Genomic DNA, 14,942 nt, shown 5'->3' with positions numbered 1-14,942 from the left:
CCATCCATTTGCAGAATGAATTTTGTTATTTGCACCAATATCAAGGAAATGTGTGGATGTGCGCCACCAGTAGAAACAGCAAGGTAAATATATATCTTTATATATATACACACCTCTACCCTGATATAACACCACCTGATATAACACGAATTTGGATATAACGTGGTAAAGCAGTGCTCCGGGGAGGGGGCTGCGTGCTCCAGTGGATCAGTCACTACTCAAAGAATTAAATTTAAGCGTAAGAGAGAAATAAAATTTGAAATGCACCAACCACTCAAAACCCTAAATAACAGCACTTGGGAAGAATAAAATTACAGAGCGTAGATGTGCACTGCAGGGAGTATGAAGTAAGAACAACAACAACACATGTATGTATTTGGAAATGACTGTCAAAGGGAGAGAATGTGTGTGCATGTGAGACTGAGGGTAGGTCCACACTAAAAAGGGGGGTCGAACTAGGGTACACAAATTCAGCTACGTGAATAGCGTAGCTGAATTCAAAGTACCCTAGTTCGAACTACTCACCCGTCCAGACACCGCGGAATCGAAGTCCACGGTTCCAAGGTCGATTCCGCCACCGCCGTTTGCAGTGATGGAGTACCGGAGTCGACCGGAGCGCGCGGGGAGTTCAAACTATCGCGTCTAGATTAGACGCGATAGTTCAAACTCCGAGAAGTCGAACTCACCACGTCGACCCGGCAGGTAAGTGTAGACTAGCCTTGAGACAGTGTGTGTGTGTGAGAAAGAGAGAGAGAGAGTGACAGAGACACACAGACATGTATGTACACACACGTATACATGTAAATGCATGTAAACACATGGATGCACATGCACACACACATTCCCAATCTGCAAGGCCCCATCCAGGAGGTGTGGTCTGAGAACCCTGAACAGATCAGTCCTGCTGGGGAGATGAGGGGGCGCAAACCTCACTGGAGAATCCCACCAGAATGGAGGCCTGAGAGAAGACTCTGAGGAGCTCGTTAGCTGTGGAGCAGCATCAGTGCTCAGGTTGCTTTGTGCAGGCTACTGACGGAGCCCTAGGCTCCCGCTGGGTCAGGCAGGAGATGAGCCGGGTTTGAGAAAGGCGACGGTGCCTAAGTTCAGTATTTCCCTGAGTGCCTTTGTGGATCTAGCCCTGGACACCTTTCTGGAAGATGCTTTAGTCAAACACAAGTTAAGGTTGTTCAAAGCCAGGGGGGCTGGCTGGGGACGCTTGGAGGAAACAGCCAAGTTCCCGGACGTCCAGCTCTCCCTTTTAAAGACCCTTTTCCTCCTGTCTTTGTACCAGGACCAGGCTCCCTGGAGGAAAACAGGTTTTTATCTGCTCTTCCCGTCCTCCAGTGGCTCTAGTGTTCCAGCTGCTTCCTCTGCTAGATCCCGGGCTACAATTTTTGAGAAGTCGTCTGCTTCAGAGATAAAATGTGCTATTTATTATGTATTTTGATGCCAACCGCCACCCAGCGGTTGAATCCTTGCAGCGACTGATCCAGAAGTGGCTTTGCAAAATAGACATGTGTTAGATGCTATGAATGCTGAAATAAGGGGGGCTTGTGCTTGTGCATTGGAGAAAAATGTTACTTTTATGTTAATCACTCTGGCTTAATTGAAAAGGATTTACAAGCTTTAAGAATGCTGCTACATCCTGACTACACCCTGAGCTACACCCTGCCCGCATACAGCCCCGAGCTACCCCCTTCCTCCACGCTAAGCTACCCCCTTCCTGCACACAGTCCCAGCTACCCCCTCTCTTCACCCTGCCCTACCTGTGCCCACGCCCAGCTCCAGCCACCCCTCTCTCCACCCTGCCCTACCTCCTGCCTGCACACAGCCCGAGTCACCCCCTACCTGCACCCCAAACGCAGTTTTCAAACTTCTGGAGCTGAGCCCCCTGCCTCTGCGTTCCCCTCCCAACTGCCCTGATATCTTGCTGCCCCTGTACAGTCCGAAGCCAGAAGGGGCCATTCTGATCACCTCGTCTGACCCCCTGCACAACCGAGGCCAGAGCTCTGCCCCCAAACAATCCTCGAGCACAGCTGTTAGAACGACGTCCAGTTTGGATTTAACAATTGTCAGTGATGGAAAATCCACCAGGACCCTTGGGAAATTGTTCCCATAGCTAATCACTGTCCCTGTTAAACACATATTCATTATTTCCAATCTGAATTTGTCAATCTTCAAATTCTACCAGTGGATCATGGCAGCCCTTTTTCAGCTAGACTGAAGAGCCCTTTTTAAAATATTGGTCCCCCATGTCCATACTTATAGACCGTGATCAGGTCACCCCTCAACCTTTCCTTTGGTAAGCTAAAGAGTTTGAGTCCTTGAGTCTGGCCCCATCCTGAACTGGACACAGGATTCCAGCAGCGGGTGCACCAGTGTCAGATACAACGGGAAAATCACCTCTTTACCGCTCATGCAGATTGGATATCAGGAAACACTATTTCAATAGGAGGGTGGAGAAGCACTGGAATGGGTTCCCTAGGGAGGTGGTGGAATCTCCATCCTTAGAGGTTTTTAAGGCCCAGCTTGACAAAGCCCTGGTTGGGAGGATTTAGTTGGGGTTGGTATAGATGACCTCCTGAAGTCACTTCAGATATGTAGAAATAATAGTAAATAGTAAATATGGCAGGCGACCAGCTTGGCTTAAGAGTGAAATCCTTGCTGATCTTAAACACAAAAAAGAAGCTTACAAGAAGTGGAAGCTTGGACAAATGACCAGGGAGGAGTATAAAAATATTGCTCAGGCATGCAGGAGTGAAATCAGGAAGGCCAAATCACACTCGGAGTTGCAGCTAGCAAGAGATGTTAGGAGTAACAAGAAGGGTTTCTTCAGGTATGTTAGCAACAAGAAGAAAGTCAAGGAAAGTGTGGGCCCTTTACTGAATGAGGGAGGCAACCTTGTGACAGAGGATGTGGAAAAAGCTAATGTACTCAATGTTTTTTTTTGCCTCTGTCTTCACGAACAAGATCAGCTCCCAAACTGCTGCACTGGGTAGCACAGCATGGGGACGAGGTGACCAGCCCTCTGTGAAGAAAGAAGTGGTTCAAGACTATTTAGAAAAGCTGGATGAGCACAAGTCCATGGGGCTGGATGCACTGCCGGGTGCTAAAGGAGTTGGCGGATGTGATTGCAGAGCCATCGGCCATTACCTTTGAAAACTCATGACAATCAGGGGAGGTCCCGGATGACTGGAAAAAGGCTAATGTAGTGCCCATCTTTAAAAAAGGGAAGAAGGAGGATCCGGGGAACCAGAGGCCAGTCAGCCTCACCTCAGTCCCTGGAAAAATCACGGAGCAAGTCCTCAAGGAATCAATTCTGAAGCACTTAGAGGAGAGGAAAGTGATCAGGAACAGTCAGCATGGATTCACGAATGGCAAGTCATGCCTGATTAACCTAATTGCAGTCTATGAGGAGATAATTGGCTCTATGGATGAGGGGAAAGCAGTGGATGTGTTATTCCTTGACTGTAGCAAAGTTTTTGATATGGTCTCCCACAGTATTCTTGCCAGCAAGTTAAAGAAGCATGGGCTGGATGACTGGACTATAAGGTGGATAGAAAGCTGGCTACATCATCGGTCTCAATGGGTAGTGATCAATGGTTTCATGTCTAGTTGGCAGCCGGTTTCAAGCACAGTGTCCCAAGGGTCACTGAACATGATCAATGGTTTCATGTCTAGTTGGCAGCCGGTTTCAAGCACAGTGTCCCAAGGGTCGATCCTGGGGCCGGTTTTGGACAGAGAGTAAGACTGTGCTCCTTTCTGCTCTGCGCAGCCATTGCATTTTCTTTTATCAGTGTTATCTGTTCAGACTTTCAGTGCAACTGAATGTCCCCTTGTTCATGCATGGTGAGACAGAGTCAATATAAATGCTTCATCTAGTTTCTTTATCAATAGATTCATAGGGTTCATGGTCAGAAGGCACCAGGAGATCACCCCCTATTACCTCCTATATAATACAGGGTGTTACATTTCACCCAGGTTCCCCTATACTGAGGCCAAAGACTTGTGTTTATCGAAGACCTGGTCTACGGTACATTTTCACATACATAGTGTTTTTATCTGCATGTTTTCCCCAACTACATCAAATGCCTCAGAGACATCGAAGTATATTGTACATGTGCAGTTCCCTTGGTCAACCAAACATGTACAGCCATTAAAGGATGAAAACTTATTTATCAAGACCTGTTTCCATAAACCCTGTTGGTGACTCACATTAATTATATCCCTAGACTTTTTCTTAACTAATCCTATGCCAGATTTTCAATTTTTTCCTAATCTTGTCAAATCTTTTTTTTTTAAACTTTCCCTTTAATTTTTAATAGTTGATGTTTCTGGTTTTCATAACTCTCAGGTTCTACTGTAGATGCTGTTTAACATCCTCCTTGACTGCTAATGGACTAGAAAGTATTCCATCACCTCATTTGAGATGAGTTCTCCACTTTCTGACTGTGGAATTGTGGCTTGTTAGCTATGTAATAAGCTCTTCTTAAAGAACTCCCAATTTTCATTCCCATTTTTCGTAATAATTTTTTCCTCCCAATCGATGTTGTGGATAATTTGTCATTTTTGAGGAATTGTACGGGGAGACTTTGGCAAAGCAGTAAAGTGCCTGAAACCACTATGGCTTATTGTTAAAGACAGCCTAGTCAGCAAGCTGTTAAAAGCAAGTCTCTGCTTGACCAAGGCAGGAGGGGAAGGGGATTTAGGGTGCCACCAAAAGGGCAGCTTGACCCTGGGTCCTCCCTGATAAGAATTGTGTTAAATTTGCTGATACATGCATTTGAAAAGAGTAGGATATGCCCCAGGAATGTTTATTGGGGTCTCAAGGCTGCAGGCTCTGGAAAGACCCACACCTGGTTAATCAATAATTAGAATGAACCTCTTGCTCAATCATTAAAACCGCTTACTTAACAAGGTTTCTTTAATTCCTAAAGTATAAATAAGGGGAAAAAGCTTGAGATAGGTGGGACTCGTTTCAGGACTGGCCTCTCCCTGTGGATGCATCTTGTGTTCCCCACCAGCAGATAGGCTGCCGCTATATCACTCGAAAACCACACTCAGCTTTGGTAATAATCAAGGGTTGGGGGTGTTTTACTAACTTGTTGTGGACGTGTGTAAGTTCTTGAGACTAGTAAAGTTTGCTTTAAGTGAAAGCACTCTTGTGTTGTCCTGTTTGTGCCAGCCATAGATCGGTCGGACGGCCATGTCTCCCATGATTATTTCATGACACTTCCTCGCACAGAGTAAAGTTACCAAGACCTTTGGTTTGAAAGAACCCCAGGTAACAGAATCAGCCCTTTTGAAGCACTAAGTGTCTATAGAAATTACTGGCTGGGAACTGTTCTCTGTTTGTCCATTGGAATGTAATCAGTTCCATTCTTTATTTTCCTCTACTCTATCATATGCCCCCTTCTTTGTGGCTTCTTTAATCTAAACAGTCCCTGACTTTTCAGTCGGTCGGCATAGGGCAGCCTCCTTAGAACATAAGAACCTGTCTTAGAAGGTTCTCACAGCCTGTCTTAGAACATAAGAACGGCCGTACCGGGTGAGACCAAAGGTCCATCTAGCCCAGTATCTGTCTACAGACAGTGGCCAATGCCAGGTACCCCAGAGAGAGTGAACCTAACAGGCAATGATCAAGTGATCACTCTCCTGCCATCCATCTCCATCCTCTGACAAACAGAGGCTAGGGACACCATTCCTAACATCCACTAGTTACCCCTCTCCATTCTGAGAATTTACCATTAATTCCTACCCTTTGTTCCCTATCTTTTAACCAGTTCTCAATCCATGAAAGGACCTTCCCTTGTATCCCATGACAGCTTAATTTATGTAACAGTCTTTGGTGAGGGACCTTGTCAAAGGCTTTCTGGAAAACTAAGTATACTATGTCCACTGGATCCCCCTTGTCCACATATTTGTTGACCCCTTCAAAGAACTCTAATTGATTAGTAAGACACAATTTCCCTTTACAGAAACCACGTTGACTATTGCTCAACAGTTTATGTTTTTCTGTGTCTGACAATTTTATTCTTAACTATTGTTTCGACTAATTTGCCCGGCACCAACGTTAGACTTACCGGTCTGTACTTGCCAGGATCACCTCTAGAGCCCTTTTTAAATATTGGCATTACATTAGCTAACTTCCAGTCATTGGGTACCGAAGCCGATTTTAAGGACAGGTTACAAATCTTAGTTAATAGTTCCGCAACTTCACATTTGAGTTCTTTCAGAACTCTTGGGTGAATGCCATCGGGTCCCGGTGACTTGTTAATGTTGAGTTTATCAATTAATTCCAAAACCTCCTCTAGTGACACTTTAATCTGTGACAGTTCCTTAGGTTTGTCACCTACAAAAGCCAGCTCAGGTTTGGGAATCTCCCTAACATCCTCAGCCGTGAAGACTGAAGCAAAGAATCCATTTAATTTCTCCGCAATGACTTTATCGTCTTTAAGCGCTCCTTTTGTATTTCAATCGTCAAGGGGCCCCACTGGTTGTTTAGCAGGCTTCCTGCTTCTGATGTACTTAAAAAACATTTTGTTATTACTGTTACATGGTTGTTAAGCCACAGTGGCTTTTTTTTAGTTCTTTTATGGTGTTTCTTAATTTGGGGTATACATTGAAGTTGGGCCTCTTTTATGGTGTCTTTAAAAAGCGCCCATGCAGCTTGCAGGGATTTCACTTTAGTCACTGTACCTTTTAACATCTGTTTAACTAACCCCCTCATTTTTGCATAGTTCCCCCTTTGGAAATTAAATGCCACAGTGTTGGGCTGTTGAGATGTTCTTCCCACCACAGGGATGTTGAATGCTATTGTATTATGGTCTCTATTTCCAAGCGGTCCTGCTATAGTTACCTCTTGGACCAGCTCCTGCGCGCCACTCAGGATTACATCTAGAGTTGCCTCTCCCCTTGTGGGTTCCCGTATCAGCTGCTCCATGAAGCAGTCATTTAAAGTATCGAGAAATTTTATCTCTGCATTTCGTCCTGAAGTGAAATGTTCCCAATCAATATGGGGATAATTGAAATCCCCCACTATTATTGGGTTCTTAATTTTGATAGCCTCTCTAATTTCCCTTAGCATTTCATCATCACTATTACTGTCTTGTTCAGGTGGTCGATAATAGATCCCTAATGTTATATTTTTATTAGAGCATGAAATTTCTATCCATAGAGATTCTATGGAACGTGTGGATTCGCTTAAGATTTTTACTTCATCTGAATCTACATTTTCTTTCCAGGGCCGCCCAGAGGATTCTGGGGGCCTGGGGTCTTCGGTGGCGGGGGGCCCCCGCTTCGGCGGTAATTCGGCGCTGGGGGGTCCTTCCGCTCCGGGACCCACCGCCAAAGTGCCCCGAAGACCCGCGGCGGGGACCCCCCCCGCCGCCGAATTACCGCCAAAACAGGACCCACCGCTGAAGTGCAGCCCGGTCTTTGGCGGTAATTTGGTGGCGGGGGGTCCCCACCGCGGGTGTTCGGGGCCCTTCGGTGGCGGGTCCCGGAACGGAAGGAACCCCCCACCACCGAATTACCGCCGAAGACCAGGCTACATTTCGGTGGCGGGTCCCGCTTTGATGGTAATTCGTCGGCGAGGGGTCCTTCTGCCCCGGAGCGGAAGGACCGCCCCCCGCCACCGAAGACCCAGAGAGGAAGAAGCTCTGGGGACCCAGGCCCTGTGAGAGATTTCCGGGGCCTCCGGAGCGAGTGAAAGACCCCGCTCCAGGGCCCCTGAAAAACTCTCCTGGGGGCCCCTGTGGGGTCCGGGGCCTGGGGAAAATTGCCCCACTTGCCCCCCTGTCTCTGGGCTGCCCTGTTTCTTTCACATATAGTGCCAGTCCTACCCCTGCACGTCCTGTTCTGTCCTTCCGATATATTTTGTACCCTGGAATGATTGTGTCCCATTGATTGCTCTCAGTCCACCAGGTTTCTGTGATGCCTATTATATCTATATCCTCCTTTATCACAAGGCACTCTAGTTCACCCATCTTATTATTTAGACTTCTAGCATTTGTGTACAAGCACTTTAAAAACTTGTCCCTGTTTATTTGTCTGCCCTTTTCTGATGTGCCAGATTCTTTTTTATGTGACTATTTATCATCTGACCTGGCCCTTACATTATACTCTTCCGTCCTCTGCTCCTGACTATAACCTGGATATTTTCTATCATCAGACTCTCCCCTAAGAGAAGTCTGTGTCCGATCCACATGCTCCTCTGAAGCTCCTCTGCAGAAATCTACGTTCCATCTCCTGTATCCTTTATAGAGACTGGGTGATCAAAACTGAGTGCGTTTCCAGAGCAGGTTGATCTCTCCCCATTCCTTAGGCATCTAAACGTTTTCTTTGTTTTGGTGACTACTGTGAATGAGCAGGTGGAACAGCTATCGATGACACCCAGGTCTTTTCCCTCAGGTGGTTCTACTTGGAATGTTTCCCCTTGATACATGGATTGGCAAAGCTTTGGGGGGAAGGGGGCCTTGGTTTTTTTTTACACTTTCAGATTTGGAAAATGAAAATGTGTGTGAAGAGGAACCAATCTGCTTCACCCATAAGAACAGCCTCTAGTAGTGCATGTAGTGGCTTATATTAACATTGTATCTCCATCCAGGCTGTTGTACTGCAACCATAACCCTGGGCCCTGGGAATGCCTCAGAGTTGGACACCTTCACCCCTACTCCATGTCAGATTTCAACAAAACCGACTTCACCAACTCCTCCACCTTCATCCTGCTGGGCATTCCTGGCCTGGAGGCAGCCTATGTCTGGATCTCCATCCCCTTCTGCACCATGTACATCATAGCCGTCTTGGGGAACTTCACCATCCTTTTCATCGTGAAGATGGAGCTGAGCCTCCATGGGCCCATGTACTATTTCCTCTGCATGCTGGCTGTCACCGACCTGGTCATGTCCACGTCCATTGTGCCCAAAACGCTGAGCATCTTCTGGTTCAATTCCAGGGAGATCGATTTCAGTGCCTGCCTCACCCAGATGTACTTCGTTCACTGCTTCTTAGTGATGGAGTCTGGGATCTTCATGGCCATGGCTTTGCATCGCTACGTGGCCATCTGCCATCCCCTGAGACATTCCACCATCCTGGCAAACCCAGTGGTTGCCAAAATTGGCCTGGCCGTGGTGCTGCGTGGCAGCATGCTCATACTGCCCTATCCCTTACTGGCGAGGCAGTGGCCATATTGCAGAACCAACATCATCCCCCACACATACTGTGAGCACATTGCCGTGGTGAAGCTGGCCTCCGCCGACATCCGCGTCAGTAGTTACTACGGCCTCTTTATGGTATTCTGTGTGAGGGGTCTGGATATGATTTTTATTGCCTTGTCCTATATCCAGATCCTCAGGGCCATCTACAGCCTCTCCACAAAGGATGCCCAGCTCAAGGCTTTGGGGACCTGCAGCTCCCACCTCTGTGCCATCTTAGCCTTTTACATCCCAGTTATCTTCTCCTCCCTCACACACCGGTTTGGCCACAATGTGCCCCTGCATTTCCATGTTCTCATTGCCAATGTGAACCTCCTGGTGCCCCCCGTGCTGCACCCCATTATCTACGGGGTGAGGACCAAACAGATCCGGGGCAGGCTGCTCTGGCTCTTTATTCATAAAGGGACCTAAAGTTTTCTCCTGTTGCTCTGGCTCTCAGACCGAGCTCCGTGCAGAGCTGGCTGGTGACATGGTGCTGGGCCACCTTCCCTCAATCACTGACCAGGCAGCCAGAGAGACATTAGACCCTTTCCTGACCTTACTGTGCTGTGTCAGTGTGAGAAACTGGGGAATCGGTCAGTGTAGAACTCACTGGTTTGCCACCCTTCTAGTTACTGATAACTGGACCTCTGAGAATATAAGAACATAAGAACGACCATACTGGGCCGGACCAAGGATCCATCTAGCCCAGTGTCCTGTCTGCCAACAGTGGCCAGTGCCAAGTGCCCCAGAGGGAATGAACAGAATAGGAAATCAAGTGATCTATTCCCTGTCACCCATTTCCAGCTGCTGGCAAACACACACCATCCCTTCCCATCTTGGCCATTGATGGACCTTCACAACATCCTCAGGCAAGGAGTTCCACAGGCTGGCTGTGCGTTGTGTGAAGAAATACTTCCTTTTGTTTGTTTTAAACATGCTGTCTATTAATGTCATTTGATAACCCCCAGTTCTTCTGCTATGAGAAGGAGTAAATGCCACTTCCTTATTTACTTTCTCCACACCAGCCATGATTTTATAGACCTCTGTCATATCCCCCCGTAGTTGTCTCTTTTTCAAGCTGAAAAGTCCCAGTCTTATTAATCTGTCCTCATATGGAAGCCGTTCCAGACCCCTCATCATTTTTAATACCCCCTTTTGCACCTTTTCCAGTTCCAAGAAATCTTTCAGCCACTTCTGCACCTATTCCCCCAAGGCACAGCCCCTGCTCCAGCTCTTGCCTCTGTGCCCCACCCCCCTCTCCGCCTCTTGCCCCAAGTCCCCATCACTGCTGCTCGCTCTTTTTCCCCCTCCCCGTCACTCGCTGGATCCCCTCCCCCTCCATCTGCTCCGGGGCTGTGACAGGAGCTGCTGCAGCCTGACAAGGAGCCTGCAGTGAGGGCAGCGAGGATGCAGCGCTGGGGCTGACAGGCCAGTCGGGATCGGAGAGGGAAGCTGGGAAGTTGTAGAAAAGCAGCTGAGGGTTGGGAGCAGGGCTGTGCTGCAGGTGGGTGAGACTGTGCATCCTACAGCTTGTGGGCCCCGGAGCTCAGCTACAGAGTCCTGAGCTTTCAGCTCCCCTTTGTTCCTCCTGGTGGGAGGCCTGTAGCAGGCAGAGCCCTGCAGTGGGGATGGGCTGGGAGCCCTTTGCCCTGAGCCAGGCCTCGGGGCAGGGCCAGGGATCAGCTTTGGCGCTAGGAGGACAACAGCTGAGAGAGGCGGAAGGATCAGCCCCTGAATTAGCTGGGAAGGCAGGATGCTGGGCAGAGTCCAGGGTGGCTGCGGTAGCTCACAGGGAGGGAGATCAGTGGCACAGCTGCCATTATCCGGCTATTTCCACACGTACACGGCACCTTATCTGGAACTACAGGGCCCCCGTTGCCCAGAGGCTGAAGCTGGACAGTGTAGCTGAGTCTAACGGACACTCTGCGTGACACTTTTGATCACTAGATATAGAAGCTCTGTAGTTAGGCTGCTCGGCAGCGTTATCCCCGTGTCATGGGGATGGACTGAGCCACACAGAGGTAAAGTGATTTACCCAAGGCCACACAATGAGTTGGTGGCAGAGCTGAGAATAGAAACTGGGAGTCCCGACACCGCAACCCCCCCTCCATCCAGCACCACTGCTCTGGCCACGAACAGGCATTGCTCCCCTGGGTTGTATTAGACACACCGAGGCTATTTGTGTCTTGTGATCAGTGGAGTTGCAGCTCTTCAACAGGAGGAATTTATCAAAGAAACAGCTAAAAACTCTGGCCACAAAACAGGTTTCCACACAGCTCAGTTTTCAGCCTTGTCTTGCTTGTTTACCAGGAACGACACACTACCTGGAACTCTGCACAGCGCATAGAGCCCAGTGATGTGCTGCAAGGAACCACATCAGTGCAGTGTGCGACTCAGCAGCCCTGATTAGGGCCCTTTGGTAGCAGAACACGAAACCTAATAAATAGGCATCTTCCCTCCCAGATCACCGGTCTCTGCTGATGCCTTATCTCTAGTTACATGACTTGGGCCAAATCCTCAAATGGTGCAAGTGGGTGCATGGCCTGAGCGCGACTAAGCAAGGGATTGGCAGCTAGGGACTTGTGGGCTGTTCTTGGCTCAAGAAACTTCCTTTCATGCTGCCTCAACTCCCTCGTCTGTAGGAGAGGGCTACCTCCTGATAGTCTGTGAAGCACCTGTCAGTGGTGTCCATGTGTCACCGTCCCTCAGTAGGATGCCAGATTCAGAACAATCTGCTGACAAATCGGGCAGATTCACCCCAGACTGGTGGTTGTACACAAAGCAAGGAACAAAAGTAAACTTCTGTCTCACCGCACTGGTTAACTAGAAGCCAAAAATGCTGTGTCCTGACCTGAGGCATCCAGCCCTTGGCTCACCACCCGGCAACCTTGGCTATTTCCGCCAAGTGTCCCCAGCCAGCCCCCTGGGCTTTGAACAATCTTAACTTGTGTTAGACTAAAGCATCTTCCAGAAAGGCGTCCAGGGCTAGATCCACAAAGTACTCAGGGAAATACTGAACTTAGGCACCGCTGCCTTTCTCAAACCCAGCGTCAGCACTCGGGTTGCTTTGTGCAGGCTACTGGTGGATCCCTCGGCTCCTACTGGGCCAGGCAGGAGATGAGCTGGGGCACCATCAGTGGGGGCCAGGGAAAGCTCCTAGGGCAGCTCCTGGGAACCCCCCGAGGGCCAGTCATACCTGGGGCAGCTCCCGGGGATCCCCCAAGGCCCAGTCATACCTGGGGCAGCTCCTGGGGCAGCTCCCGGGGGCCCCCCAAGGGCCAATCGTACCTGGGGCAGCTCCCGGGGGCCCCTGGAGGCCAGTCGTACCTGGGGCAGCTCCTGGGAACCCCCTGGGGCCTGGCCGTACCTGGGGTATCACGGGGCCAGTCATGGGGACCTCCGGGGCCTGGTCGTCCTGTAAGGATCAGGCCTTTTCCTGTAGCCATATGATAAGGCCTGTAGCCATAGTGTAAGGCCTAAAAGCCTGTGGCCTTTGTCTGCAGCCAGATTGAAAGATCAGGTGGACACGGTGCCCCCGTTGGGCTTGGACACGAGAATCATTCAGTCTCATTCCAGTGCTTAAAAACCCAGGTGCTCCGCACCGGAGAAATACCCGCAATGAGCCAGATGAGCAGGCAGAGAGTTCAGCTGTGGGAATCCAAGTGCCTCCATTTTTTTAGTTTCGGCGTCAGGTGCCATTTAGGGTTGCCAGGTACTGGGCTTTCAGCTGCAACAGCTGCCCTCTGTCCACAGGGACGTTCTGTTGGTGCTTTTTTTCCTGAGTCTGTTCCCCTGAAGTGACCACAGTGACTGTGATGTGTTGGCAGGTTTCTGAGGGGCAGCGGAAGTGGAGTCCCGGAGTTCACGCCTCACAGGAGTGAGGAGCTCACAACCTCCAGCTGGTTCTGAAAACCTCAGATTCACATTCAGAGGATGGCGAAGGCTCAGGCTCCCTCTTCCAGCCTTTCCTCTGCATCTCACTCAATGAACAGCCCCTGCCAGAGCTGGAGTCCATTTCCCTCTTGGCGTGACGGAGAGACCGTGATTACAGCAGGGAAGTCAGGACTGCTGGGTGTAGTAAGAGGAGGCCCTGAGATACAAACCTTGGGATCAGAGGCCCAGTGTGAGGCCTAAGGCCTGAACTAAACTAATGGTCAAGACTTTGCTAACATAAAGCAAAGTTAAGCTGTGAGCCAGAGGCAGGCCCTGCTCACAGAAGCTGGCAAGGAAAGGGCTGATGCTGCAAACAGAGACATACCTAAAAGGTGCTGGACACCAGAGATCAGAACATTCGCATACTCGTACACTCCACACAGATAACAAGGAACAGGCTGACTGTCATAAACAGATAGTTAAAGGTTAATGTCTCTTTTACCTGTAAAGGGTTAACAAGCTCAGTGAACCTGACAGACACCTGACCAGAGGACCAATCAGGAGACAAGATCATTTCAAATTTCTGTGGAGGGAAGTCTTTGTTTGTGTTCTTTGTTTTGGGGAGTGTTCTCTCTTTGGATTTAAGAGGGGCCAGACGTACATCCAGGCTCTCCAAGCTTCCTGTAATATTCTCTTCTATTAAGTATAGTGAGTATTAGAAAGGCGGATTAGTCTTTTGATTAATTTCTGTATTTGCAAATTTGTGTTTGCTGGAACAGTATTTTACCTCTTTGCTGTACTTGTACTTATGCTAGAGTCCCTCTAGTTTTTATAAGCTGTACCCTGTAAACTTCCATCCGGATTTTACAGAGCTAAATTTTACCTTTTCTTTTTTTCTTTAATCAAAAGCTTTTCTTTTTAAGAACCTGTTTGATTTTTCCCTTGTTTGAGACCCCAGGGGATTAGTCTGACTCACCAGGGATAGGTGGGGGAAAGAGAGGAGGGGGGAAGGTGAATCCCTCTTTGTTTTAGATTCAAGGAGTTTGAATCAAAGAAGTTTTCCCTGACGACCAAGGGAGGGAAAGTCTGGGAGGGGGAATGGTTTATTTCCCTTTGTGTTAAGATCCCAGGAGTTTGGATCTGTGTTCCCCAGGGAAAGATTTGGGGGGACAGGGAGTGTGCCAAAACACTATATTTTTGGCTGGTGGCAGTGTTACCAGATCTAAGCTAGGATTTAAGCTTAGAAGGATCCATGCAGGTCCCCATCTTTTGGACGCTAAAGTTCAAAGTGGGGAACAAACCTATGACACTGACCCATCCCAATGACAGGGCCAAAAGGGGAATATGATGGATAGAGTTGTTTTGTTCAAACCAACATGTACGAGGTGAGAGGTGGCACCTTACTGTGTAGAGGGGCTGCTCAGCAGAGAGCCCAAGAGTTCTCATCTCCCTTTGGGAAGGTCCCTTAATTACTTTCTACTCCTAAAGCTGGATAATTAGCACAGAAGCTCAGACATGGAAAGAGAGACATTGGCTAGACTGTCTCTGATCTGTTTACGTCCAGATGCCCCTTCTCCCCTAGAGGCTGAGCGAACCCCACTGGGATTGCTCAGAGCTATATTATAAATGGTGCACGGCCCTGTGTTGGCTCTTGGTGTGGGATGCTGCTGCAGATGCTGGGGTGAGAGAAGTGTGGGGCACGACTCTCTGAGGGGGATTCCCAGGGAAGACACTTCCATCTCAGGATTCACAGGTACCATCTTTTGCTGAGGAGCTCACCTGCTCGACAAACCCAGTGCAATGTGGGCGTGCTGGGATAGAGAGTAAGTCTGGGGTCCTTTCTTCCCTGCACAGCCATTAAACATCCCAGGG

General features: G+C 48.9%; 1 protein-coding gene across 1 annotated transcript; it reads left to right on the top strand.

Annotated features, from left to right (window-relative positions):
* The first annotated feature begins 8,678 nt into the window (after positions 1-8,678).
* Positions 8,679-9,626, top strand: LOC123374717 (olfactory receptor 52M1-like). The gene has a single exon (XM_045024929.1). It carries the CDS (start codon positions 8,679-8,681, stop codon positions 9,624-9,626), a length of 948 nt encoding a protein of 315 aa, XP_044880864.1.
* The last annotated feature ends 5,316 nt before the right edge of the window (positions 9,627-14,942 follow it).

The sequence above is a fragment of the Mauremys mutica genome, chromosome 1 (genome assembly GCF_020497125.1).
Source record: "Mauremys mutica isolate MM-2020 ecotype Southern chromosome 1, ASM2049712v1, whole genome shotgun sequence".
NCBI classification, from domain to species: Eukaryota; Metazoa; Chordata; order Testudines; family Geoemydidae; genus Mauremys; species Mauremys mutica.
Note: the sequence above shows the minus strand (reverse complement) of the source record. Positions and strands in the feature narration are given on the sequence as shown.

Excerpts from the sequence above, each read along its gene's own strand:
- LOC123374717 (XM_045024929.1), top strand. The coding sequence starts at position 8,679 with ATGTCAGATTTCAACAAAACCGACTTCACCAACTCCTCCACCTTCATC.